Consider the following 27,504-nt stretch of genomic DNA (forward strand, 5'->3'; position numbering starts at 1 on the left):
ATGGTGTCCCGGTTGCCTGAGTTGGTAGTGTTGAAACTCTTCTCCTTCCTGGATGCATTCAGCTTGCTACAGGTTACCAAGGTGAACAAGGTAAAAAATCTCACCCCTCTCTGCTACTCTGTGCAGATCAGCTTTGTTCCTACACTTTTCCCACTTGTTTCTTGCCCTCGACTCCTTTCACCTTGCTCTTTAGGCCTTGATGTATGAGCTACCCCATCAGTTTCCCTTCGTTCCTGAAACGTGCCCAGATCTGCCTAAATTTGTTTAGTTTTGCCCTTTTCCATACACTCAGTTGTTTCACTTGACCCATTTGAGCACCAAATTTCAGAATAACGGAACATCATTCATCCAGAAACTGCTAAATGAAAATGATTGGCAGGAGCCTAAGCGCTAATTCAATGAGTAAAGCTCTTGCCTTGAACTTGATTCCCCCATTTCTAACCCCAGCAGAAGTGACTCCTGGCCCAAAACAACACAATGACTAGCTGTTACAGGTGTGTTATATAGACTAAATGGTCTTGAATGAGCTATTTCAAGCTCTAGCAGGCTGGAGAGAAAGCCTGGAGGTAAGGCATTTATTTGCCTTGCATGCAGAAGGATGATGGTTCGAATCCTGGCATCCCATATGGTCCCTCAAGCCTGCCAGGAGCTATTTCTGAGTGTAAAACCAGGAGTAACCCCTGAGCACTGCCGGTGTGACCCAAAAACAAACAAACAAAAAGAAAGTGGGCTTTTCTCAGAAATTCTACCGAAGGGTTGTGTTAATGGCAACAATGAGATGGCGCTATTAACATCTTCTTAGCTCCCAGCACTGTGAAAGCTTGGAGAACTGTGTGCCCTGAAGCTGAGATGTCTTTATTTTTTTTTTTTCTCCCCACCCCAACCCCAGTACTGGAAGAAGATTGCAGAGACGGAATCCCTGTGGAGGTGAGTAAGGGAAAGAAAGGCTGGGTGGGGAGACCAGTGTCGCCCAGGGCAGTGGAGGTTTCAATGTTACTCAAGCTGTAGGTGAGAGTGAGAAATAAAATTGAAGATTCCTGGGCCTGGAGAGATAGCATAGTGGCGGTTGCCTTGCAAACGGCCGATCCAGGACCAAAGGTGGTTGGTTCGAATCCCGGTGTCCCACATGGTCCCCCGTCCCTGCCAGGAGCTATTTCTGAGCAGACAGCCAGGAGTAATGCCTGAGCACCGCCGGGTGTGACCCAAAAACAAAACAAAACAAAAAATTGAAGATTCCTGAAGAGGACCCAAGAGATAACAGTAACTTTGGAACTGATGAAACGATCATTTTCTTTCCAGAAACCTGTGTGTACAAAAATGGTTTTTCAACCAGTCCTTTCAGCTTCAGGACACACAGACGTGGAAGCAGCTTTTCTTCTACCTCACAAGGAAGGAGCGTCAGATGTGCCTGGCAGAGCCAAAGGACTTTAACTTCAAAGAAACAAGAGGGAATATCGGTATGAAGAGAGGGGTCTCTAGAACAAAATTGCATCATCTGTGGGCTGTGGTGACATCGAGTCAGTGAATGTGGGGTTTGTAAATATGACAGCATAAAACCGCCACACCTGGTACATAGCTTCTTCCTGGTTCTGTGTTCAGGGTTTTCTCCTGGTGAGGCTCAGAGGTGGAATTAGGGATTGAACCTGGGTTGGCCACATGCAAGGCAAGTGCCCTGCCCATTGCATTATATCTCCCACTCCCTAAAGGGAAACTTTTAAAATAATAAATTCTACCACTTGCTTTGTTCTCGAGGCCTCCTCCGACCTCAGAATGATTCTCTTGACTAGGATGTAAATTAGACAAAAAGCACATGCCTTGAATGTGTGAGATCCTGGGTTTGATCCCTAGGATTAAAAAAATTGGCATGGAGATTTTTGGGTTTTTATTGTTGTTGTTGTTGTTGTTGTTCTGGGGCCACATCTGGTAGAGCTCAGAGGTTGCTTTTGATTAGAAAGTGATTAGAAATCACTTCAGAGGGGCCGGGCGGTGGCGCTAAAGGTAAGGTGCCTGCCTTGCCTGCGCTAGCCTTGGACGGACCGCGGTTCGATCCTCCGGTGTCCCATATGGTCCCCCAAGCCAGGAGCAACTTCTGAGCACATAGCCAGGAGTAACCCCTGAGCGTTACTGGGTGTGGCCCAAAAAAAAAAAAAAAAAAAAAAAAAAAAAAAAAAGAAATCACTTCAGGGGCCGGAGAGATAGCACAGAGGTAGGGCATTTGCTTTGCACACAGGACGGACGGTGGTTCAAACCCCGGCATCCCATATGGTCCCCCGACCCTGCCAGGAGTAACCCCTGAGCGCTGCCGGGTGTGACCCCAAAACAAAACAAAACATCATTTCTGGCAGGCTCAGGGGTGTAAATGATGCTGGTGAGGTCAAGAGTCCGTGGTGAGACGGGGCCGGGCGGTGGCGCTGGAGGTAAGGTGCCTGCCTTGCCTGCGCTAGCCTAGGACGGACCGCGGTTCGATCCCCCGGCATCCCATATGGTCCCCCAAGAAGCCAGGAGCAACTTCTGAGCGCATAGCCAGGAGTAACCCCTGAGCGTCACAGGGTGTGGCCCAAAAACCAAAAAAAAAAAAAAAAAAAGAGTCCCAGCTTCCTCAGGAGAGTAACTCACTCTATTGTGGGTGGGAAATGAATATTTCTATTAGGGGAGAGTCGGGTGTGGACTCTGTCAATTATATAGGATGTGAGGGGGGGATTAAAACAGGGTGTGCTTCTGTGTTTAAGAAAGACGGGGTAAAGGGATTAGGAAAATTAGGATGTTACATTAAGGTGATTAGCTTCAAGAGGACCACATGGGAAAGGATATTGAACTTGAATTGAAGCCACATGCAAGGCTCTATCTTCTGTGCTATCACTCAGGCCCCAAAAGATTTTTTTAATCCCTGTTTTATAGCTAGACACTGAAATTAAAGAGAAAACACAAATTGGCTATTATCTCCAAATCAACAATGGGAGTCTGTTTGATTCCCTGTTTCTAAATAAAAAAACTCTGATGGTCTCCATAAATGAGATGCAAAGCCTCTATGAGTATGCACTAAAACTTAACATTATTTGGGGATAGTACGGTAGTAGGGTGTTTGCCTTGCATACGGCCAACCCAGGATGGACCTGGATTTGGTCCCTGGCATCCCACATGGTCCCCCGAGCCTGCCAGGAACAATTTCTGAGCACAGAGTCAGGAGTAGCCCCTGAGTGCTGCCAGGTGTGGCCTCCCCCCCCAAATCACACCAATTTAACATTATCTTTTGCACCTTCTCTTTCTTCCATTGACTCATCCCTCAGCTGTCTTGGCTACAGCTTTTACACAGTCTGTTTCTTTCTAGGAGTGATAGGTCCTATGGCTTATTTCTCAGACCACATGTTGGATGAACAGAAAAAGTCAATTTTGTGTACCGTGTCATCTAGGTGCATGCTGCTTGCCTGGGACGTGCAGGAGGTGAGTTTGGTCCTTCAGGCTTGAATAATGAACACCTGTGTTTCTTCTTTTACACCTGTGAAGCAAGCGCTGGGAGAAAATCATGCTTGGGATTGCTAACATAACAGGTCTTCCTATTACCTGTGCCCTCCTTTGGATGATAGACATATAGATTCACTTTTCTGAGGGCCAAGGTGGTGGGTATCAGCTATTCCTGCCCCTGACAGAGCTCAGAAACCATATGTAGAACCAGGGTCAACACACAGGACAAGCTCCTTAACCAGTACTCTTTCTCAGGCCCCTAAATGTATTTTTGAGGGGTGCTACACCCTAAAATGCTCAGTGGTGCTCAAAGACCATGTGATGCTGATGAGCCAACTCACTGGTTCACTTTTGGATGATGTCTACATAAATTCACACAAGGAATAATTATCTATTGGTGACACAAACTGATGGAGAAGTAGTCAGTTTTTGAGATTTGCCTTTTCATGATCTATTCTGCATCTGTTAGATATTGGTTTTGTTTTATTGGCTTTTTCAGGGAGTGGTCTTTAATTCTCAAATTTAGATAACCTCTAAGGTGTTTTTTTGTTTGTTGTGTGTCTTTCTCCCCACTCCCTTCAGAGCTTACTGCTGGCTTCTAAATTCAAGAATTACTCCTGGCAGTAGTCAGGAGATCATATGGGATGTAGGAGATCATCAAACCTGGGTCAGTCACACACACACACACACCAAACATCTACTCAATATACTATATCTCTGGCCCTGGGCTGGGGTGATAGCACAGCAGTAAGGCTTTTACCTTGCATGTGGCCAACCTGCGACAGACCTGGGTTCAATTCCTGGTATCTCATATGGTCCCCTGAGTTTGCCAGGACTGGTTTCTGAGTGCAGATCCAGGAGTAACCCCTGATCACAATCAGGTGTGGTCCCACCCCACTCCAATTTATTGCTCTGGCCCCTCTCACCTCTAAGATGGGCCCAAAGGTTTTCTCTCTTGTTAGGGCTAGAACATACAGGGAAAGATGCATTGGATAGGGACTTAGAAGACCTTAGTGTGGGTCTCTACACTACTGGTAGGCTCAGGGACCATCTGATATCTGGATACCCATATGGGGTGCCAGGAATCAAATCCAGATTGCCTATGGGCAGGGCAAGTGCCCTACCTGCTATACTATTGCTCTGGCCCCAGCAGTGGGTAAACTCTGAAGGAATGTTAAAACATTGAAGAGATTGTCTAGAAAAGCCTAAGGATCCTAGAGGAGCCGCTAAGGGCTTAAAATGGGGAAATGTTACTGAGCACTAGAGGAAGGAGGATTCTTTTTACAGTGGCAACATTTAGCAATACTGTCTCCTGCAGTAACTGAAAATTAGAAAATATAGCTAATTAACTGATCTTGCTAAGAAGATTTTTAGGCAAAATACTGAATTCTGACTTGCTAGCTACTTCTTGCTGACTGTAGTTAAAGGCATGTTAGAATTTTTTTATTTGTTTTTTTTTGCAAGGGGGTGGGTGGATCACACCCGATGGCATTCAAGGGTTACTGCTGGTTCTGTGTTCAGAAATCGCTCCTGGCAGACTCGGGAGACCATATGGGGTGCCAGGGACCAAATTGAAGTTCGTCCCAGGTTGGCAGCGTGCAAGGCAAACGCCCTACTTCTGTGTGATCTCTCTGACTCCAACGTGTTAGAATTGTTAAAAAAAAAAAAAAGGGGGGGGGGAGGGTGAGGAAGACAAGCACACAGCTAATTCAGGACAGACCTCGGTTTGATCCCCCAGTGTCCCATATGGTACCCCCAAGCCAGGAGAAACCTCTGAGAGTCACTGGTGTGCCCTCCCCCCCAAAAAAAAAAAAAGTCTCATAAACCTGGATCTAATTAAGCAAAAAGACTCTAGAATTTGCAATTATGCTGTAATGACTTATTTGTGGATAATAGGAGATGCTAAATATGTCTTATAGGTCGAAGGGAGTTGAATCCTAGCGGGCCATCTTAAAAGTAGAACTTGGTGTTATCCCTGAGTTCCTGAACCAAGCTGCATCTTAACTTTTATTTTCTCTTTTGGGCCACACCAGTGGTGCTCAGGAGTTACTCCTAACAGTGCCCAGGAAACCATATGGGATGTCAGCAACTGAATTCATGTCAACTGCATGAAAAGCAATAGCCTTACTTACTGTACCTGCTCCTGCCCCTGAACTTTTAACTGAAAATATTAAGTAACGGGCCCCGGAGAGATAGCACAGTGGCGTTTGCCTTGCAAGCAGCCAATCCAGGACCAAAGGTGGTTGGTTCAAATCCCTGTGTCCCATATGGTCCTCCGAGCCTGCCAGGAGCCATTTCTGAGGATAGAGCCAGGAGTAACCCCTGAGCACTGCCGGGTGTGACCCAAAAACCAAATATATATATATATATATATATATATATATATATATATATATATATATATATATTAAGTAACAAACTTACTGTTTTAAATCACCCTATTCTGGGATGATTTATTGGACTGCAATTGTACCAGGAAGGCCTCATTCTTCAAAGCGTGGAAAAATGAGGGCTGGAGCAATAGTACAGTGGGTAGGAAGTTTGCCTTGCACACAACCAACCTGGGTTCGATACCTGGCATCCATATGGTCTCTCGAGCTTGCCAGGAGCAATTTCTGAGCAAAGAGCCAGGAGTAACCCCTGAACTCTGCCGGGTGTGGCCCAAAAAAAAAAAATGAAAAAAGATTAATTGCCAGGAAGATAGCTCAAAGGGATAGAGTGAGAAAAGAAATGGGATCCCTCCTTTTGTTCTCTAGGACACTGCAGGAGCCGTAGATACAAACCTCGAAAGTCATTGCCTTTATGGAGGGAGGCAGGGTTAGTAACTAGAGTAAAAGGCTTTTTGATGGGGCTCAGAAGTAGTTATAGGGGGCACAGAGTGATAATACAGTGGCTAAGGCATTTGTTTTGCATGTGGCCAACCAGGGTTTTTTTTTTTTTTTGGGGGGGGGGCCACATCCAGTGGTGCTGAGGGGTTACTCCTGGCTGTCTGCTCAGAAATAGCCCCTGGCAGGCACGTGGGACCATATGGGACACCCGGATTCGAACCAACCACCTTTGGTCCTGGATCGGCTGCTTGCAAGGCAAACGCCGCTGTGCTATCTCTCTGGGCCCCCAACCAGGTTTAATCCTGGCATTTCAAACACTCCCATCAGCCAGCCAGAAATGGTTCCTGAGCCCTGCTGCATGCTGTCAACCCAGGATGGACCCAGATTCAATCCCTAGCATCATATGGTCCCCTGAGCGGTTTCTGAGCACAGCCAGGAGTAACCCCTGAGAGCTGCCAGGCATGTATATCCCTCAAATTTTTTTAGTTCTTATAGTTTGAGTCATAGAGATTGACTATTATGGTTTTTTTTTTTTTTTTTTTTTTTTGGTTTTTGGGCCACACCCGGTAACGCTCAGGGGTTACTCCTGGCTATGTGCTCAGAAGTTGCTCCTGGCTTGGGGGACCATATGGGACACCAGGGGATCGAACCGCGGTCCATCCAAGGCTAGCGCAGGCACCTTACCTTTAGCGCCACCGCCCGGCCCCGACTATTATGGTTTTGATGGACAAAGTTACCTCATTTCTATATCACTAAAATGTCCAAGATCCTTGACCTTATTTGTTATGACCAATCCACTTCCTCATCTCTTCCTCCTTCCTTGGCATTTTTGTAATTTAGGATCACAAATTTGACATCATTGGATGATTTCCTTTCCTTTGTCCTGTGTCTATATTACCACAGATGAATGAGATCATCTAATTTTTGTCTTTCACTTAACATGATACTTGCCAGTTCCATCCAAGTTGCACCAAATTGCATATTTCATTTCTGATTCTCTATTCACATTAGTGAATGCCAATCTTTGCATATATCACATGATTCCCTTTTTTCTGTTTACCATCCATTTATAACCTTCAATAAAGTGAAATGTAAGAAGCATCTTCTTCTTTCCCCAGAAATAGGACCTAAATCTGATTCAAAGATATTCAAATGAACACTAGTAGAATAAAAGTAAAGAAAGGGATAAAAAAATAATCTCTTGAACAGAATGTTCCTTTTGTTCTCTAGGGCACTGCGATCTGGAGAAGTCCAGTCCAAAGATCTCGACTCTTGAATCTCACAACCCTCCCTCAGCTGCGCCTGGTATTCACTGTGGATGTGGAGGGAATTGTCAAGATGTGGAATTGTATGAACGAAGATGCTCTGGGTGGGATCAACATGCCTCATCCCTGTTTTTCCTTGGAAAGTTGTCTGACTGTGGAGGGACCGTTCCTGATGGTAAGTGAACCTTGTTTCTGGAAACAAGCAAAATGTGTTGCCTGAATCAATGTCCAATGCATTATTGTAGAATCAACATCTCTTTGCTGAAGTCGTTCTTTCTACATTATTATCTGAGAGACACAAGATGCCAACAAATTCTGGTCATCCAAGCTCATTTCATCTTGGCCTTTGGTGCACTTCCCTAGCTACTCTTAGAAAATGAAACCTTTCCTAAACCATCTTTGTGTCTCCTTTTCCAAGTAGGAATGTTACATGGAAATATTGTACAATATTGGAGAAGAGATAAGGGTCTGGGGAGACATTGAAGAAAAAAATAGTACTGATGTGCTCATGAGTAAGAAGTAACCTTGAGATGAATGCTTGGGTCTTAGAAGCTTTTCTCTGATAATCCCAACAGCTTTTGTGGGGGGAGGGCTTGGGCCACACCCGGTGATGTTCAGGGGTTACTTCTGGCTATGCGCTCAGAAATTACTCCTGGCTTGGAGGACCATATGGGATGCTGGGGATCGAACTGAGGTCTGTCCTAGATAAGCCTCATGCAAGGCAAACACCCTACTGCTTCACTATCGCTCCAGCCCATGATCACCCCAACTTTTTGAGTCAGGCTTGACATAGATTTTATTTATTTGATAATGTAACATTGATTTACAAGACTATACATGCCTTAGGGTACAATCTTACCATATTCCATCTACCATCAAAGAGTCAAGATCTCCCAACACAGTTATCAGGTCCCTACCTTGATTCCCTCAATTCTAGGGAAAGAATCAAAGGGTTTGTTTTCATTGGACATTGTCTGTGCTTTTGCTTTGTTTATATACTACATCTGAGTAAAATCAACTAGTATTTTAAAAAAAAATTTTTTTTCTTGGGTTTTGGGTCATACCCGGCAGTGTTCAGGGGTTACTCCTGGCTCTGCACTCAGAAGTTGCTCCTGGCAAGCTCTGGGGGGCTATAGGGGATACTGGGATTTGAACCACCATCCCTCCTGGATTGGCTGCATGCAAGGCAAATAAATGTCTTACTGCTGTGCTATCTCTCCGGCCCCAGTATTTGTCTTTTGACTTGCTTTGCTTTACTTTGATTCTCTAGTTCCATTCATGTTCTATGAAAAAGCAAGATGTCATTTGTTATAATAGCTTTAAGAATTCTGTTGGATAGATATAATCTGCATCTTATTTACTATCTGCTGTTGGACACTTGGGCTGTTTTCAAATTCTGGCTACTGAAAGTAGTACTCCAGTGTACATAGATTTTCATGAGTGATTTTAAAGTTCTTTAAAGTGGAATTCTAGCTAATATGATTCTTTTTATTAACTTTTTTAAGAAATCTCTGGGCAGGGGGCCGGGCGGTGGCGCTGGAGGTAAGGTGCCTGCCTTGCCTGCGCTAGCCTAGGATGGACCGCGGTTTGATCCCCCGGTGTCCCATATGGTCCCCCAAGAAGCCAGGAGCAATTTCTGAGCGCATAGCCAGGAGTAACCCCTGAGCGTCACAGGGTGTGGCCCAAAAACCAAAAAAAAAAAAAAAAAAAAAAAAAAGAAATCTCTGGGCTCTTTTCCATGGAGCCTAAACTAGTTTAGGCTAGAATATGTGGAACTGCTCAGCATTTTATATTTCTGGACTTTTGTTACTGTATGCTATTGACAGAGGCTTTAAGCTCTCTTGTGTGTTTGGGGAAACGGTGCCCTAACTTTACCCTGATTTTTGTATACTTTCAATGTTCCATCTTTTCTCAATAACATGGTGGCAATGCTTTGATTTCAGGTAGGCAGCGTTAAGGGTGACATCTACACAATGACTGTGCCTGAGTTAAGAGAAGTTTCTAAGATAAACGCATTTACATGCAGTGTTGATTATCTACACTTCTCTCCTAACAAGAAATGGCTGTTTGCAAGTGGAACCCATCAAGCCACATCACCGATGGTAGGTACCACTCTGCATACTTTAACAGGGGAGAAGAGGTTAAGCACTAGGAAGGCAAGAGAAGCTGAAAAGGTTGGCGACAAACTGATCTCTCTTCATTTGATCTAGGGAACTATATCAAATGCTGACCTTCAGAAAGGGTTTCACTTATTAGCTGGAGCTATACCAATGGGTCCTCAAGGTAGTCCAGGAGGTCTACAGGTGAAAATTTCAAAAATGGAAGGCTCTGGCACAAGACTAGGGGGCAACTGGCTACAGGAAGGAAACGAAGTCAGAAGTTCAGGAAAGGGTTGAGAAATACTTTGGACAACAAAATAATGCAAAATCATTTAGTGATAGATATTTTTTTTGAAGCTCAAGCAATAAAGTGAGGAGGATTTGCCTTGCAAGCAGCTGATCCAGGACCAAAGGTGGTTGGTTCGAATCCTGGTGTCCCATATGGTCCCCTCTGCCTGCCAGGAGCTATTTCTGAGCAGACAGCCAGGAGTAACCCCTGAGCACCACCGGGTGTGGTCCCAAAAAACAAAACAAAACAAAAATAAATAAAACAAAAAAAGAAAGGATTTTGGGGGCCGGAGTGGTGGCATGGGTATGGCCCCAAAACAAAAAAAAAAAAAAAAAAAAAAAAAAAAAGGATTTTGGAGGCCAGATCAATAGTACAGCAGAAAAGGCATTTGTCTTGTATGTGGTCAAACCCAGGTTCAATCCCCAAGCCTGCCAGGAATGACTCCTGAGTGCAAAGCCAGAAGTAACCCCTGAGGCTGGAACGATATAGCACAGCGGTAGACCATTTGGCTTGCATGTGGCTGACCCAGGGCAGACCTGGGTCTGATCTGGGTTTGATCCCTGGCATCCCATATGGTTCCCCGAGCCAGGAGCAATTTCTGAGTACATGACTAGGAGTAACCCGAGCGTCACCAGGTGTCGTCCAAAAACCAAACAAGCAAAAAACAACAAAAAAGAAGTCACCCCTGAGCATTACTAGGAGTGCCTCCTCTCCAAAAAGAAATGAGGACTTTTGGTAACTGTTTACTTTTCCTTTGACTAGAAAGTACAGAAAATTCCAGAAGCAAATAAATAAACATTGAGAAGCATCTGAATGTCATTCTGAGAAAGTCTTTGGTATGGAAGCAGCCGTTTTTCTATGCCTTGTTGTCAGAAAACAAAAAACAAAGAGGGCCCGGAGAGATAGCACGGTGGCGTTTGCCTTGCAAGCAGCCGATCCAGGACCAAAGGTGGTTGGTTCGAATCCTGGTGTCCCATATGGTCCCCCATGCCTGTCAGGAGCTATTTCTAAGCAGACAGCCAGGAGTGACCCCTGAGCACCGCCGGGTGTGACCCAAAAACTAAAAACAAAAAAAAAAAAAAACAAAAAAAAACAAAGAGCAGACGCAGCAAAAAGCCAAGCAGATCTTGTCCAGTTCTCTAAGGACAATTTTACCCAACTGCCACCTAGTCAGAGTCCAAGGTAGTAAGATGACTGCAACCTCCAGGCAGGCCAGAGAGACTTTGAGAACTCTGATCTGTGGAGCTGAGCTGGCAGGATAGGAAGGTGAAGGTGGACTTCTACGTTGGTGTGATAGGCAGTGACCACTCAACACTCCTTGAGATTTAAAATAAAGCTTTGCCCTCAACATGAAACTATGCAGGAAAGGAGTGTTAGGTCACTCGTAGAGATGCCCAGGGCCTATTCCTGTCTCTATTCTCAGGAGTCACCCTTAGTGGTGCTTGAGGGGGCTATATGTAATGCTAGAGATTCGAACAGGGGTTTTGCATGTCACAGCAGAATAGAAGACAAGCGCCTTATCTCCTGTACTATCTCTCTGACTCCAACATGAGATTTTTTTTTTATGGCAGCAACTGCTCAGGATTACTCCTGCCAGTGTTTAAGGGACATGGCACAGAAATTGGCCATATGCCAATTAAGAGCTTAAACTCCTGTACTACCTTTCCAGCTTGTCCAACATGAGATTTTTTTCAGGGAATTTTTATCAATAACTTGCTTATGGGATAGTTTCCCTTTTATTCCCCTTTCCCTGACAAGCCTATGTGATCATCTCTCCATAGATATTTTTTACTGAGTGCTTACTGAGCTCGACAAGAGGCCACATTCCTGTGACTCTCACAGTCCCCTATTCAGCATGCTGCAGAATCTCCTGGGCCGCAAGGAGACCAAACAGAATTGTAGTGATGTTCCGAAACAGCGCTTTCAAAAAGACAGGGTTTATCACCTTCGACTTAACAGCTAAAAGGACTGAAGGCAGAATCATCGCAAAAGGTAAGCTATTTTCATTAGAAAACACTGATGCCAGGGGCTGGAGAGATAGCACAGCGGTAAGGCATTTGCCTTGCACACAGCCAATTCAGAACAGACAGTGGTTTGAATCCTGGCATACCATTGGTCCCCCATGCTTGCCAGGAGCAGTTTCTGAACGCAGAGCCAGGAGTGACCCCTGTGTGCCACCGGGTGTGACCAAAAATACAAACAAAAAAATATAAAAAGAAATATACAAGCTGCTACACTTGTATTCACTGTGATTTGTACATCTAGTAAACAGGGAGGTTTGTGTGCTGAGGCAGGGGGATTGCTCTTGGTGGCAGCAAACCCAGGTCTCTGGATTTAATGCTCTGACTTCGACACACACTGGTCTTAGTGGGCGGACATGTCCCTATGTCTGTCCAATAAATACGTCTGTCTAGGATCACCATGGTGTTTTCTTTGGAATTCAGTTCCTTCTCACCACAGTTTTCCCTCCATGGTTGAGTTCTTATTACCCACTTTTCTTTCTTTTTGTTTTTCGTTTTTGTTTTTGAGTCACCCGGCAGGGCTCAGGGGTTACTCCTGGCTCTATGCTCAGAAATCACTCCTAGCAGGCTCCGAAGACCATATGAGATGCCAGGATTCAAACCACCAACTTTCTGCATGCAAGGCAAATACCTTATCTCCATGCTATCTCTCTGGCCCCAACACTCCTCTTTCTATATCAGAGCACTTATTCCCCCTGCCCACTGGCTTACTATTTATTTTCTTATCTGGACCAAAGTCCCACATAAGAACATAGGAAGTATGTCCTTTTCTCTTTTTTTTTTTTTTTTTTTTTTTTGGTTTTTGGGCCACACCCGTTTGACACTCAGGGGTTACTCCTGGCTATGTGCTCAGAAATCGCCCCTGGCTTGGGGGGACCATATGGGATGCCAGGGGATTGAACCGCAGTCCGTTCCTTGGCTAGCGCTTGTAAGGCAGACACCTTACCTCTAGCGCCACCTTCCCGGCCCCGTATGTCCTTTTCTTTAAACATACTTATTATCATTTCCCTCCTTGTCTTCCCTTAGATATTTTGGGGTTTGTACACTTGGTTACAGTGAGTCAGATTGCTCGATTTGTCCTGACCTCAGAGACTCCAAAAGACAGGATTTGTGGGGCCCGGAGAGATAGCACAGCGGCGTTTGCCTTGCAAGCAGCCGATCCAGGACCAAAGGTGATTGATTCAAATCCCGGTGTCCCATATGGTCCCCCGTGCCTGCCTGGAGCTATTTCTGAGCAGACAGCCAGGAGTGACCCCTGAGCACCGCCGGATGTGGCCCAAAAACCAAAAAAAAAAAAAAAAAAAAAAAGACAGGATTTGTATATTTGCTCTCACACTAGCAACACTCTACCACTGAGCTGCATGCCAAGTCCAGGAAGTCTTTTTTTTTTTCCTCATTCAGCGCAAGATTATTTTAAGTTCGTTTTAATTAACGAACCACATTTTTTTTTGTGTATGTATGTCTGTGTTTTTCATGAAATCAGAAAATCGGGTCGCAAGTTTCCAGTTGCCAGCCCGTATGGAGAGTCCTATTTGGATGGGGGTCAGTGATGGGAATATGATTGCCTTTGAGAGTGGACCCAGACTCTTCCTCTACACCATCTACGGCCACCTGATGAGACAATTTGACCCCCACATGATGTCCATTGGCAGCTTATGGTCGGTGTGTATGAGCCTTTCCTTCCACTGTGGAGCCTTTCCTTCACTCTGTATCTGACTCAGCCACTCACACCTGGATATTCTTTAAAGGATGCTGTCCATTTGCTCACCACAACCATGGATGACTCTTTGCACATGTACATGTGGGAAGAAGCAGGCGGTGATCCATATCTCAAGAGTTGCTTTCATCTGCAATACACAGGCCGTCTTAGTGGCACACCAAACTGGTAAGCTCTGATTTTTTTTTAAACTTAAACTATGCCTGAAATTGGGGCCAAAGTGATAGCACAGTGGTAGGGCATTGGACAGACCCAGGTTTGCTCCCCAGCATCTCATAGGGTCCTTGAGCCTGCCAGGACTGGTTCCTGAGGGCAGAGCCAGGAGTTAACTCCTGAGCACAACTGGGTGTGGTCCAAAAACCAAACTAAAACAAGCAAAAAAACCCCACTATGTCTGAAATGAAAAATGTTTCCGTATGGTCTGGAGAATAGTCCAGAGGTCAGGGCACTTGCCTTGCATGAACTCATTCTGGTACCACATTTGGTCCCCAAAACCTTGCTAGGAATGACTCATGAACACAGAGCTAGAAAAGTAGCCTCAGAGCCAATGCTGGGTATGGCCCAGCCCCCCTGCCAGCCCTCCCCATTATTATGTGGCAATTTCCACATAATAAAAGAAGTTTTAGTTTTTTAAAGACTCTTTTTGGAAGGCTAGAGATTAGCTCAAAGTACTGGGGTCAATCTCGGGCAACACAGATTTCTTTGAGGCATTATATATGAAGAAACCTACTCCGACGTTCTCACAAAGAGAATTGTTAGGAGTCTGGAAGAAGAGCTCAGTGGCTTATAATGCCTTTCAAGCCTGCCTTGAAATTAGATGCTTATTATGAGTCCAATCAATCCCCAATGCCATCCCATGTGCCATGTTCAACACTGGCATCTCTGCTGTCTGATCCCTGGTGGTACAAGTGGTTTCTGGCCATATGGTAGCCAGGTGTTTGCACACATTGCAACCAAGGGGTTCAAGCCCTGGCAAACATTACAGCTTAAAACTAAAATGTGCAAACATCATGGCCAGAAAGTGTGACCCTATTGAATGCATGTATGTGCACCATAGTGACCCATGGTGACAATCAAAATGTTGTGCTATACTGATATTGTGAGTGCCAAGGAGGGAGGAGATGACAGAATGGCCATGCTCTGTACCAAGAACCCTATATTAGACTGCTGGCACCTCATGACCTCCTGAACCTTGCCAAGAGTAATCCCTAATCTAGGAGTAGCCCTGGAGAACTGCTATGTGTGGGCCATAGACCAAAAAATGCTAATGTTTGGGTCAGAGCAATAGTACAGCAAGTAAGGCACTTGCCTTGCATGTGGCTGACTCAAGTTCAATCCCCAGCAACCCAAATGGCTCCCCAAGCCTGCCAGGAGTGATTTCTTAGGGTAGATTCTGGAGTAACCTCTGAGCACTACTGGGTGTGTCTCAGAAACAGAAACTAATTTCACAAATTTTCATTTCTAGTATCTAAGACAATTGACTTTTTTTTTCATTTTTTTTTCTTTTTGGGCCACACCCGATCACTCGTGGCTATGCACTCAGAAATCTCTCCTGGCGTGGAGGACCATATGGGACACCGGGGATTCGAACCATGATCCGTCCTAGGTTAGTGTGTGCAAGGCAGATGCCCTACTGCTTGTGCCACGGCTCCATCCTCAATATTTGACTTTTATATATTGTTCTTGTGTCCTGTAGTCTAGCTAAATTTATATTTGATTTTTTTTTTTTTTTAGTTTTTTGGTCACACCTGGCAGTTCTCAGAAATCGCTCCTGGCAGGCTCAGGGGACCATATGGGATGCTGGGATTTGAACTACCACCATCCTTCTGCATGCAAGGCAAATGCCCTACCTCCATACTATCTCTCTGGCCCCTAAATTTATATTTGAATAGCTCAGGCTCATAAGTTTATAGATCTTTATAGATTAATTTTATTTATTTATTTATTTATTTATTTATTTATTTATTTATTTATTTATTTATTTATTGCTTTTGGGCCACACCTGGTATTGCTCAGGGGTTACTCCTGGCTGTCTGCTCAGAAATAGCTCCTGGCAGGCACGGGGGACCATATGGGACACCGGGATTCGAACCAACCACCTTAGGTCCTGGATCGGCTGCTTGCAAGGCAAACGCCACTGTGCTATCTCTCCGGGCCCTATTTTTATTTTTTGACTATTTAAACACCATGCCACTATTGTCCCTATTTTCTCTCTCTCTCTCTCTCTCTCTCTCTCTCTCTCTCTCTCTCTCTCTCTCTCTCTCTCTCTCTCTCTCTGTCTCTGTCTCTCTCACACACACACACACACACACACACACACGAGTCTGTCATCTTGGCAAGCACAAATAATTTACTATATAATCCTTGTTACAACTAAATAGTATTGGAATTATCAAAAAATAAGCATAAGTAACAGAAAATTTGGGGTCATCAAATTGTCTGGCGGATTACTAAACTGTTAGTTGTCATTCTGTTTTTGTTGAGCATAGGTGGCTTCTTTGCTACTATTACATGTTCTTAATGGGATGTCAGTATTGAGGAATTTATAGGTATTGCGATGCTGCAAACATGGCTGCCTACTTTAGGAATTTCAGGCTTTCTGGTGCTGGACTGACTTGTTTACATGACACTAGGATTTCTGGAAATAAAGGAGGGCCACGGGAGGCTGCCCGCCCCATTCCAAAAAGACCCCAGAGTTTCAGCCCCCAATTCAGCATACTTGGAGATCTTTTGGTAAGATGTCTCTGCAGACATCTTAGTAGTGAAGCAATGAGTGAAGCTGGGCTATTAGTATGGCAGCAACTGGGATTCAGCTGGCCCTACTCCCCAGGGCATCCCAGAATTTTCAGATGTGAGACTGGTGTACCATGAATTTTTGCAGCTTGGCTTTCATCTCTTCTAGAATATACTGAGTTTATGAACTGGTTATGAGCTGACATGGTGGTGGCTATGGGAGGTGCTGATATTTACAGATTATTTTGTGATTCTTTTTCTTTTTTTTTTTGTTTTTTTTTTTGTTTTGTTTTGTTTTTTTGTTTTTTTTTTTTTTGTTTTTGGGCCACACCCTGTGACGCTCAGGGGTTACTCCTGGCTATGCGCTCAGAAGTTGCTCCTGGCTTCTTGGGGGACCATATGGGACGGCGGGGGTTCGAACCGCGGTCCATCCTAGGCTAGCGCAGGCAAGGCAGGCACCTTACCTCCAGCACCACCGCCCGGCCCGATTATTTTTCTATGCAGACATTCATGTCACCTGTCAGTGGAGAAAGGTTTAGTTCTTTTCTAATATATCTGCTTTTGGCCCTAAATTCTTTTTTTTTTTTTTTTTTTTTTTCAATTTTTTTTTTTTTTATTTAAACACCTTGATTACATACATGATTGTGTTTGGGTTTCAGTCATAAAAGGAACACCACCCATCACCAGTGCAACATTCCCATCACCCAAGTCCCAAATCTCCCTCCTCCCCACCCAACCCCCGCCTGTACCCTAAACAGGCTCTACATTTCCCTCATACATTCTCAATATTAGGACAGTTCAAAATGTAGTTATTTCTCTAACTAAACTCATCACTCTTTGTGGTGAGCTTCCTGAGGTGAGCTGGAACTTCCAGCTCTTTTCTCTTTTGTGTCTGAAAATTATTATTACAAGGGTGTCTTTCATTTTTCTTAAAACCCATAGATGAGTGAGACCATTCTGCGTTTTTCTCTCTCTCTCTGACTTATTTCACTCAGCATAATAGATTCCATGTACATCCATGTATAGGAAAATTTCATGACTTCATCTCTCCTGACAGCTGCATAATATTCCATTGTGTATATGTACCACAGTTTCTTTAGCCATTCGTCTGTTGAAGGGCATCTTGGTTGTTTCCAGAGTCTTGCTATGGTAAATAGAGCTGCAATGAATATAGGTGTAAGGAAGGGGTTTTTGTATTGTATTTTTGTGTTCCTAGGGTATATTCCTAGGAGTGGTATAGCTGGATCGTATGGGAGCTCGATTTCCAGTTTTTGGAGGAATCTCCATATCGCTTTCCATAAAGGTTGAACTAGACAGCATTCCCACCAGCAGTGGATAAGAGTTCCTTTCTCTCCACATCCCCGCCAACACTGTTTATTCTCATTCTTTGTGATGTGTGCCATTCTCTGGGGTGTGAGGTGGTATCTCATCGTTGTTTTGATTTGCATCTCCCTGATGATTAGTGATGTGGAACATTTTTTCATGTGTCTTTTGGCCATGCGTATTTCTTCTTTGTCAAAGTGTCTGTTCATTTCTTCTCCCCATTTTTTGATGGGGTTAGATGTTTTTTTCTTGTAAAGTTCTGTCAGTGCCATGTATATTTTGGAGATTAGCCCCTTATCTGATGGGTATTGGGTGAATAGTTTCTCCCACTCAGTGGGTGGCTCTTGTATCCTGGGCACTATTTCCTTTGAGGTGCAGAAGCTTCTCAGCTTAATATATTCCCATCTGTTAATCTCTGCTTTCACTTGCTTGGAGAGTGCAGTTTCCTCCTTGAAGATGCCTGTAATGTCCTGTAGTGTTTTGCCTATGTGCTGTTCTATATATCTTATGGTTTTGGGGCTGATATCGAGGTCTTTAATCCATTTGGATTTTACCTTTGTACATGATGTTAGCTGGGGGTCTAAGTTTAATTTTTTGCAAGTGGCTATCCAATTGTGCCAACACCACTTGTTGAAGAGGCTTTCCCTGCTCCATTTAGGATTTCCTGCTCCTTTATCAAAAATTAGATGGTTGTATCTCTGGGGAACATTTTGTGAGTATTCAAGCCTATTCCACTGATCTGAAGACCTATCCTTATTCCAATACCATGCTGTTTTGATAACTGTTGCTTTGTAGTACAGTTTAAAGTTGGGAAAAGTAATTCCTCCCATATTCTTTTTCCCAATGATTGCTTTAGCTATTCGAGGGTGTTTATTGTTCCAAATGAATTTCAAAAGTGTCTGATCCACTTCTTTGAAGAATGTCATGGGTATCTTTAGAGGGATGGCATTAAATCTGTATAATGCCTTGGGGAGTATTGACATTTTGATGATGTTAATCCTGCCAATCCATGAGCAGGGTATGTGTTTCCATTTCCGTGTGTCCTCTCTTATTTCTTGGAGCAGAGTTTTATAGTTTTCTTTGTATAGGTCCTTCACATATTTAGTCAAGTTGATTCCAAGATATTTGAGTTTGTGTGGTACTATTGTGAATGGGGTTGTTTTCTTAATGTCCATTTCATCCTTATTACTATTGGTATATAGAAAGGCCATTGATTTTTGTGTGTTAATTTTGTAGCCTGCCACCTTGCTATATGAGTCTATTGTTTCTAGAAGCTTTTTGATAGAGTCTTTAGGGTTTTCTAAGTAGAGTATCATGTCATCTGCAAACAGTGAGAGCTTGACTTCTTCCTTTCCTATCTGGATTCCCTTGATATCCTTTTCTTGCCTAATCGCTATAGCAAGTACTTCCAGTGCTATGTTGAATAGGAGTGGTGAGAGAGGACAGCCTTGTCTTGTGCCAGAATTTAGAGGGAAGGCTTTCAGTTTTTCTCCATTGAGGATAATATTTGCCACTGGCTTGTGGTAGATGGCCTTCACTATATTGAGAAAGGTTCCCTCCATTCCCATCTTGCTGAGAGTTTTGATCAAGAATGGGTGTTGGACCTTATCAAATGCTTTCTCTGCATCTATTGATATGATCATGTGGTTTTTATTTTTCTTGTTGTTGATGTTGTGTATTATGTTGATAGATTTACGGATGTTAAACCAGCCTTGCATTCCTGGGATGAAACCTACTTGATCGTAGTGGATGATCTTCTTAACGAGGCATTGAATCCTATTTGCCAGGATTTTGTTGAGGATCTTTGCATCTGCATTCATCAGTGATATTGGTCTGTAATTTTCTTTTTTGGTAGCGTCTCTGTCTGGTTTAGGTATCAAGGTGATGTTGGCTTCATAAAAGCTATTTGGAAGTGTTTCTGTTTGTTCAATTTCATGAAAGAGTCTTGCCAAGATTGGCAGTAGTTCCTCTTGGAAAGTTTGATAGAATTCATTAGTGAATCCATCTGGACCTGGGCTTTTGTTTTTCGGCAGACATTTGATTACTGTTTTAATTTCATCAATGGTGATGGGGGTGTTTAGATATGCTATATCCTCTTCCTTCAACCGTGGAAGATTATAAGAGTCCAAGAATTTATCCATTTCTTCCAGGTTCTCATTTTTAGTGGCATAGAGTTTTTCAAAGTAGTTTCTGATTACCCTTTGAATCTCTGTCATATCAGTAGTGATCTCTCCTTTTTCATTCCTGATACGAGTTATCAAGTTTCTCTCTCTCTCTTTCTTTGTTAGGTTTGCCAGTGGTCTATCAATCTTGTTTATTTTTTCAAAGAACCAACTTCTGCTTTCGTTGATCTTTCGGATTGTTTTTTGAGTTTCCACTTCGTTGATTTCTGCTCTCAGCTTTGTTATTTCCTTCTGTCTTCCTATTCTTGGGTCCTTTTGTTGAGCATTTTCTAGTTCTATTAGCTGTGTCATTAAGCTACTCAGGTAAGCTCCTTCTTCCTTCCTGATGTGTGCTTGCAAAGCTATAAATTTTCCTCTCAGTACTGCTTTTGCTGTGTCCCATAAGTTCTGATAGTTTGTGTCTTTATTGTCATTTGTTTCCAGGAATCTTTTTATTTCCTCCTTGATTTCATCTCGGACCCACTGGTTATTGAGCATGAGGCTGTTTAACTTCCAGGTGTTAAAGTGTTTCTTTTGAGTCCCTTTGGAGTTCACAAATAATTTCAGAGCCTTGTGGTCAGCGAAGGTAGTCTGCAAAATTTCTATCCTCTTGATCTTATGGAGGTATGTTTTATGTGCCAGCATGTAGTCTATCCTGGAGAATGTCCCATGTACATTGGAGAAGAATGTGTATCCAGGTTTCTGGGGATGGAGTGTCCTATATATATATATCCACTAGGCCTCTTTCTTCCATTTCTCTCCTCAGGTCTAGTATATTCTTGTTGGGTTTCAGTCTGGTTGACCTGTCCAGTGTTGACAAAGCCGTGTTAAGGTCCCCCACAATTATTGTGTTGTTGTTGATATTATTTTTCAGATTTGTCAACAGTTGTATTAAATATTTTGCTGGCCCCTCATTCGGTGCATATATGTTTAGGAGAGTGAATTCTTCCTGCTCTACGTACCCCTTGATTAATATAAAACGTCCGTCTTTGTCCCTTACCACCTTCCTGAGTATAAAGTTTGCATTATCTGATATTAGTATGGCCACTCCAGCTTTTTTATGGGTGTTGTTTGCTTGGATAACTTTTCTCCAGCCTTTTATTTTGAGTCTATGTTTGTTCTGACTATTCAGGTGCGTTTCTTGTAGGCAGCAGAAGGTTGGATTGAGTTTTTTGATCCATTTAGCCACTCTGTGTCTCTTAACTGGTGCATTTAGTCCATTGACGTTGAGAGAAAGAATTGTCCTGGGATTTAACGCCATCTTTATTTCAAAATTTGGTGTGTCTTTTGGGTAGTCTTGTCTTAGATTAGGTCTTTCAGTTTTTCTCTTAAGACTGGTTTTGTGTCTGTGAAGTTTCTGAGCTGTTTTTTGTCTGTGAAACCATGTATTCTTCCATCAAACCGGAAAGTGAGTTTTGCTGGGTATAGTATTCTGGGTGAAGCATTCATTTCATTCAGTCTTGTCACAATATCCCACCACTGCTTTCTGGCATTGAGCGTTTCTGGTGACAGGTCTGCTGTAAATCTCAGGGAAGCTTGCTTGAACATGATTTCCCCTTTTGATCTTGCTGTTTTCAGAATTCTGTCTCTATCTGTGGGATTTGTCATTGTGACTAGGATGTGTCTTGGGGTGGTTTTTCTGGGGTCTCTTTTGGTTGGTACTCTTCGGGCATGCAGGATTTGATCACATATATTCTTTAGCTCTGGAAGTTTCTCTTTAATGATGTTCTTGACCATTGATTCTTCCTGGAAATTTTCTTCCTGGGTCTCTGGGACTCCAATGATTCTTAAGTTGTTTCTGTTGATCTTATCATAGACTTCTATTTTCGTCTGTTCCCATTCTTTGACTAATTTTTCCATTGTCTGCTCATTTGCTTTAAGTTTTTTGTCCAATCTCTCCTGCTGTATGGAATTGTTATGTATCTCATCTTCCACAGCACCAAGTCTATTCTCAGCTTCTGATACCCTGTCCCAGAGCTTATCCATTTTGTCATTCACTTCGTTTACTGACTTTTTCAGTCCTGTTAGTTGACATGTTATTTCAGTTTGGAGTTTTGTCATTTCTGCCTTCATATTTTCTTGGTTCTTATTAGTGTTCTGTTCAACTCGATCCATGGTTTCTTGGAGTCTGTTGAGCACCTTCCATATTGCTAGTCTAAAGTCCTTATCTGAGAGGTTGATTAGTTGTTCAGTCATTATCTGGTCCTCAGAATTGTCATCTTCATTCTCTATGTCTGATGCTGGCCTGCGTTGTTTCCCCATTGTCACACTTGTATTGTGGGTTTTTCTACGTGTTGTAGTGGTATTCATTGTCTATATGATGTAGGCAGCACACTCCTCTGGCTCCTCCCTTTCTGGATGGGCTGACTTGCCTCTAAGGGAGGGGAGTCCTCCGTGGATGAAGCCTCACACTCGGTCAAATCTTAGGCCCGAGCATGCAACAGAGAAGACAGTCCAGAGAGAAATGTTTGCTTCTGTGATATAGCGCAGTTCTTAGTGTGATTTTTCCTTCTTGTTGCAATGGAGTTCTTTCCTTAGAAAGAGTGCACGGCCGCGTAGCGAAGCGGAGCGGCCGTGCTCCTCTGAGCCTCTTTTTGCCCCACTCGCAAGAGTTTCACGCAAGAGGACAGTAGACAGACATAGACAGGTCACACTCACAGTCTTTCACAGCTGAGCCCCACTGGGCCGGTGTACTTTCGCGGATTTTCCCCGCCTGGTGTCACACACAGGGAGCCAGCTTTTGCAAAGGTTAGCCGGTTTTTATGCTCTGAAGTCCCTCCCTGAAAATGGCGTCTGGGCGAGCGAGGTTTCTGGAGGCTCTTTTTGCCCCACTCGCAAGAGTTTCACGCAAGAGGACAGTAGACAGACATAGACAGGTCACACTCACAGTCTTTCACAGCTGAGCCCCACTGGGCCAGTGTACACTCGCGGATTTTCCCCGCCTGGTGTCACACACAGGGAGCCCGGCCCTAAATTCTTATCTTTTTTTTTTTTTTTTGGTTTTTGGGTCATACCTGATGGCATTGGGGTTACTCCTGGCTCTGCACTCAGAAGTCACTCCTAGCAGGTTTGGGGTACCTATGGGATGCTGGGATTTGAACCGGGGTTCATCCTATGTTGGCCAATAATATAGATAGAGACATTATCTTTAAGTTCCTTTGGAAGTTTAGACCACACCCAGTGAGACTCAGGGTTCATTCCTGGCTGTCTGCTTGAGGATCACTCTTCCAGTGCTTGAAGGACCACTTGCATGCAATACTTGGGATCGAATCAGAGTGGCCCCATGGAAAAAATCCTTGTGATATCTTTCTGACCCTCTTTTTTTATTCCTTCTACCTAGAGCTATTAAAAGAAGTTATAGGGGGGCTGGAGAGATAGCATGGAGGTAAGGTGCTTGCCTTGCATGCAGAAGGTCAGTGGTTCGAATTCTGGCATTGCATATGGTCCCCTGAGCCTGCTAGGAGCGATTTCTGAGCATAGAGCCAGGAGTAACCCCTGAGCACTGCCAGGTGTGACCCAAAAACCAAAAAAGAAAACAGGAAAGAAAAAAAAAAGAAGCTACAGAATCCAAAGAGATAGTACAGAGGGAAGATGTTTGCCTTGCATGCAGCTAACCCAGGTTCAATCCTCTGTATGGAACATAGTGTCCAGAGCCCTGCCTGAAGGAACTCCAAAGTGCAAAGCCAGAAAGAAATTAGGCCTGAGAACAGCTGGCAGGGCTCATAGGTAAACATACAAAAATATCAAAAACATTAATCTGGATGGGTGTAACCCCCCAAGTAAGAACAAAACAAAAAAAATAAATTTGAAATAGTACTCAAGAATATAAAGTGAAAAAAACTATAAAGTTTTTTTTTTTTTTTTTTTTTGGTTTTTGGGTCACACCGCAGTGCTCAGGGGTTACTCCTGGTTCTACGCTCAGAAATTGCTCCTGGTAGCCTCGGGGGACCATATGGGATGCTGGGATTCGAACCATGGTCCTTCTGCATACAAGGCAAATCCTTTACCTCCATGCTATCTCTCCGGCCCCTAAAGTTCATTTATTTTAATTATCTTTTTTTAAAAAAGACTCTTGGCTTTTGCCTATTTTTTTTGTTTGTTTGTTTTTGGGTCACACCTGGAAGCGCTCAGGGGTTACTCCTGGCTCTACACTCAGAAATCGCTTCTGGCAGGCTCGGGGGATGCCAGGAGTCGAACCACCATCCTTCTGCATGCAAGGCAAATGCCCTACCTTCTTGCTATCTCTCCGGCCCCCCCTTTTTTTGTTTTTGTTTTTTTTGGCCACACCAGTGACAATCAGGGGTTACTCCTGGCTATGTGCTCAGAAATTGCTCCTGGCTTGGGGGACCATATGGGACACTGGGGGATCTAACCGCAGTTTGTCCTAGGCTAATGCTGGTGAGGCCACTGCTCCAGCCCCTAATTTACAGCTTTTGGTTAATTATATTTCACTTCATTTGTTTCCAGATATACTTTTATTTTACCTTTTCCATAGATTAAAGTATCTTCAATTAATTTTTGTTTGCTTTGGATCCACACCTGACCCTGTACTCAGAGGTTTCTCCTGGTATTCTGGGGGGACCAAATGGGGTGTCAGGGATGGAATCTGGGTCAACCACAAGCAAGGAAAGCACCTATCTACTGCATTATTGCTCTAGCCTCATAAAGTATGTTTCAATGTTTGGATATGGTTAGGCGTACCTTGTACTCTCTCTTTTTACATCTGTTATCTTATTTATTTTTTGGTTTTGGCCAATACCTGGACCATACTAGACCTTATTCTGATATTGTGCTCAGGGATTACTCCTGGTGGAGCTTGGCATCATATGGTGTGGGGGATTGAACCCAGATTGACTACACACAAGCAAGATCCCCACCTGCTATACTTTCTCTTCAGCCCCAACATCTGTTATTCCTCTGTCCCAGGGTATATTCTTTTAGCAAATGTTCCAGAAAAGAACATACATCCTGGGCCCGGAGAGATAGCACAGCTGCGTTTGCCTTGCAAGCAGCCGATCCAGGACCAAAGGTGGTTGGTTCAAATCCCGGTGTCCCATATGGTCCCCCGTGCCTGCCAGGAGCTATTTCTGAGCAGATAGCCAGGAGTCACCCCTGAGCACCGCTGGGTGTGGCCCAAAAACCAAAAAAAAAATAAATAAAAAAGAACATCCTGCTCCTGTGAGTGGAATAGTCTATATTCATTCAAGACTATAGTCTTGAATGAAATAGTCTATAAATAACAACTTGGTTGATGGTCTTCAGCTCCTTGACCTCATCTCAATCTAGTTCTGTCAATTTTGAGAAACTTGAGTATCCTCACTATAAACATGGTTTTATTTAACTTTGAATTCTTTCTGTTCATTTTTTCTTGTACTTCTATTATATTGTCTTCTAGGTTAGTTGGCCTTTTTATTTTTATGCAATGTTACTTTTGTCGCTGGCCTTTATTTCTGCTCTTCAGTCTACCTCATCTATTAGCTACTTCTGCTTTCTTTTAATTAATGTTTTATATTGTTTTTCATGCTTTTACTTCCAGTATACTTACATTATATTTAAAGTGAGTTTCTTGTAGAGAACATCCAGTTGAGTCAAGCTTTGGCTTTTCTGTTTCTTTTTGGGCCACACCCGATGACGCTCAGGGGTTATTCCTGGCTATGAGCTCAGAAATCGCTCCTGACTTGGGGGACCATATGGGATGCCAGGGGATTGAACAGTGGTCCATCCTAGGAAAGCGCAAACGCCCTACCACTTTCGCCACTGCTCCAGTCCCAAGCTTTGTCTTTTAATGTTTTATTAAGTTCTCTTTAAGCATTTTAAAAAGAATATGCTGATTTATTTTTTATTTATTTATTTTTTTGTTTCTTTGGGTCACACCCGGCTGTGCTCAGGGGGCACGGAGGACCATATGGGATGCTGGGATTTGAACCACCATCCTTCTGCATGCAAGGCAAATGCCTTACCTCCATGCCATCTCTTCGGCCCCTCTTTTTCTTCTGAATTCTATAGTAATAGAAGTATGTTCAAATGGCTTTTCCTTTAAAGATAATGTATTCTTTTTCTCTGACTAATTTTAAATTCTTTTTGTTGTGGTTATTTGTGAGCAGTACTCAGGGGTTTCTTCCTGGCTCTGTGCTCAGGAGTCACTCCTGGCAGGCTCAGGGGACCATATGGAATGCTAGAGATTGAACCCGGATAGGCTGCATGCAAGCCAAATGCACTACCCACTATATTATTATTCCAGCTCCACGATTTTAAATTTTCTTTGTCTTTGGTTTTTTGAAATGTCGTTAATCTGGTATAGATTTGTTTTTCTTGTTTTTAGGCCACACCCAGTAATACTTGGGGGTGAGACTCAGCTCTGCTCAGAAGTTGCTCCTAGTAGTGCCAGGGGATAAGGAATCATGTGATGCTAGGAACAAATTGGCCTCCTGCATGCAAATCATGCACTGCGGCCCTTGTGCTAGCTGCTCTCCAGTTCCCCTCTCTGGTACAGATTTCTTTGAGCTTGATCTGTTTAGGTCTGATGAGCTCTGTGGGTTTACCAAATTTGAGGAGTTTTTCCACCTATTATTAGTCTCTGCAGGTTTGGTAAGAGAAAGGAATGTTAACTCTACTCAGTTTAGCAGGGAGAAAGGAGCCAATAAGGCTCCATTTCAGTCTATAAGCCTGGTGGAGGATGTGCCAGCCACCTTCTCTTGAGTTGGTGAAATGAAGGGATGGATGGTCCATAGGACTCTCCCTCAGTATCTGAGTTCCTGGTAGAGTGGAGTTAGGAAAGTGGACATTAATGCCGAGCAAGAATGGCTGACTGGATTGTCACACTACCCCCACATCATCCCTTGGAAGAGATACACATGCTTTTATGGTATTCGCCTGGAATAGCAGGTAAAAAGCGGTGGGGAGGACTAAAATTCTATCTTTAAATAAAAATCTCATTATTAAATAAAATAACGTGACAAATTCCAGTGATAGCTAATTCTGGCAGCATCAGGGCAGAGTAGAATTTCTTCCCTTGCGAATGATCATTGGTATCGTTTTGCCAGATCAACATTTATTCAAAACTTAGCCTAAAAAAAATAAAAAACTTCTATAGTCAAATGAGCAAGTGACATGAATGAACAGAATGTATCTTTGTCTATTTTAGTTGATCAACAATGAATAGATCTACTTTCCCTTTTGTCCACTGATCATAGTTTCTTTTTTTTTCTCCTCTGTTGGCAGCTATGTCTCCAAAGCCATCTGTGATATCAGGAGCATAGTGTACGTGGTGTCAAAATCCCGTGAATCCAGCACTCTCTTGATGTATTCCTTGAAGGATTCCTTGTAGAAACTAATGAAATTAACTGTGTGTTGTCTTTCGTGTAATAAAGAGAATCGTGTATGCATGCTCGGTGTTACCTTAGCAATACTGAAAAATAAGCAGAGATTTCTGTCTAGGGACTCAGATTCATGACAACTGCAGATCAGGCACCAGGCAGGATGCGGAAATGCCTGTCCTTTGCCCCTGACATCTGGGCAAGTACGGGTAGTAAAACATGGAGGGTTGCAACTATCTGATCTTTAACTGTTCAAAGGGGAGTGTACTGTGAGGAGAAGTTTGAAATT

The 27,504-nt window shown here is 43.4% G+C and overlaps 1 protein-coding gene across 1 annotated transcript; it reads left to right on the top strand.

Moving 5' to 3' along the window:
• Positions 1-27,284, top strand: FBXW12 (F-box and WD repeat domain containing 12). Its single transcript, XM_049777380.1, has 10 exons — positions 1-90; positions 890-927; positions 1,300-1,457; positions 3,329-3,441; positions 7,521-7,734; positions 9,503-9,657; positions 11,725-11,935; positions 13,448-13,626; positions 13,713-13,849; positions 27,121-27,284. The coding sequence occupies exons 1-10, from the start codon at positions 1-3 to the stop codon at positions 27,224-27,226; spliced, it is 1,401 nt and encodes a 466-aa protein (XP_049633337.1). The 3' UTR covers positions 27,227-27,284.
• The last annotated feature ends 220 nt before the right edge of the window (positions 27,285-27,504 follow it).

The sequence above is a fragment of the Suncus etruscus genome, chromosome 7 (assembly GCF_024139225.1).
Source record: "Suncus etruscus isolate mSunEtr1 chromosome 7, mSunEtr1.pri.cur, whole genome shotgun sequence".
In the NCBI taxonomy this organism is placed as follows: Eukaryota; Metazoa; Chordata; class Mammalia; order Eulipotyphla; family Soricidae; genus Suncus; species Suncus etruscus.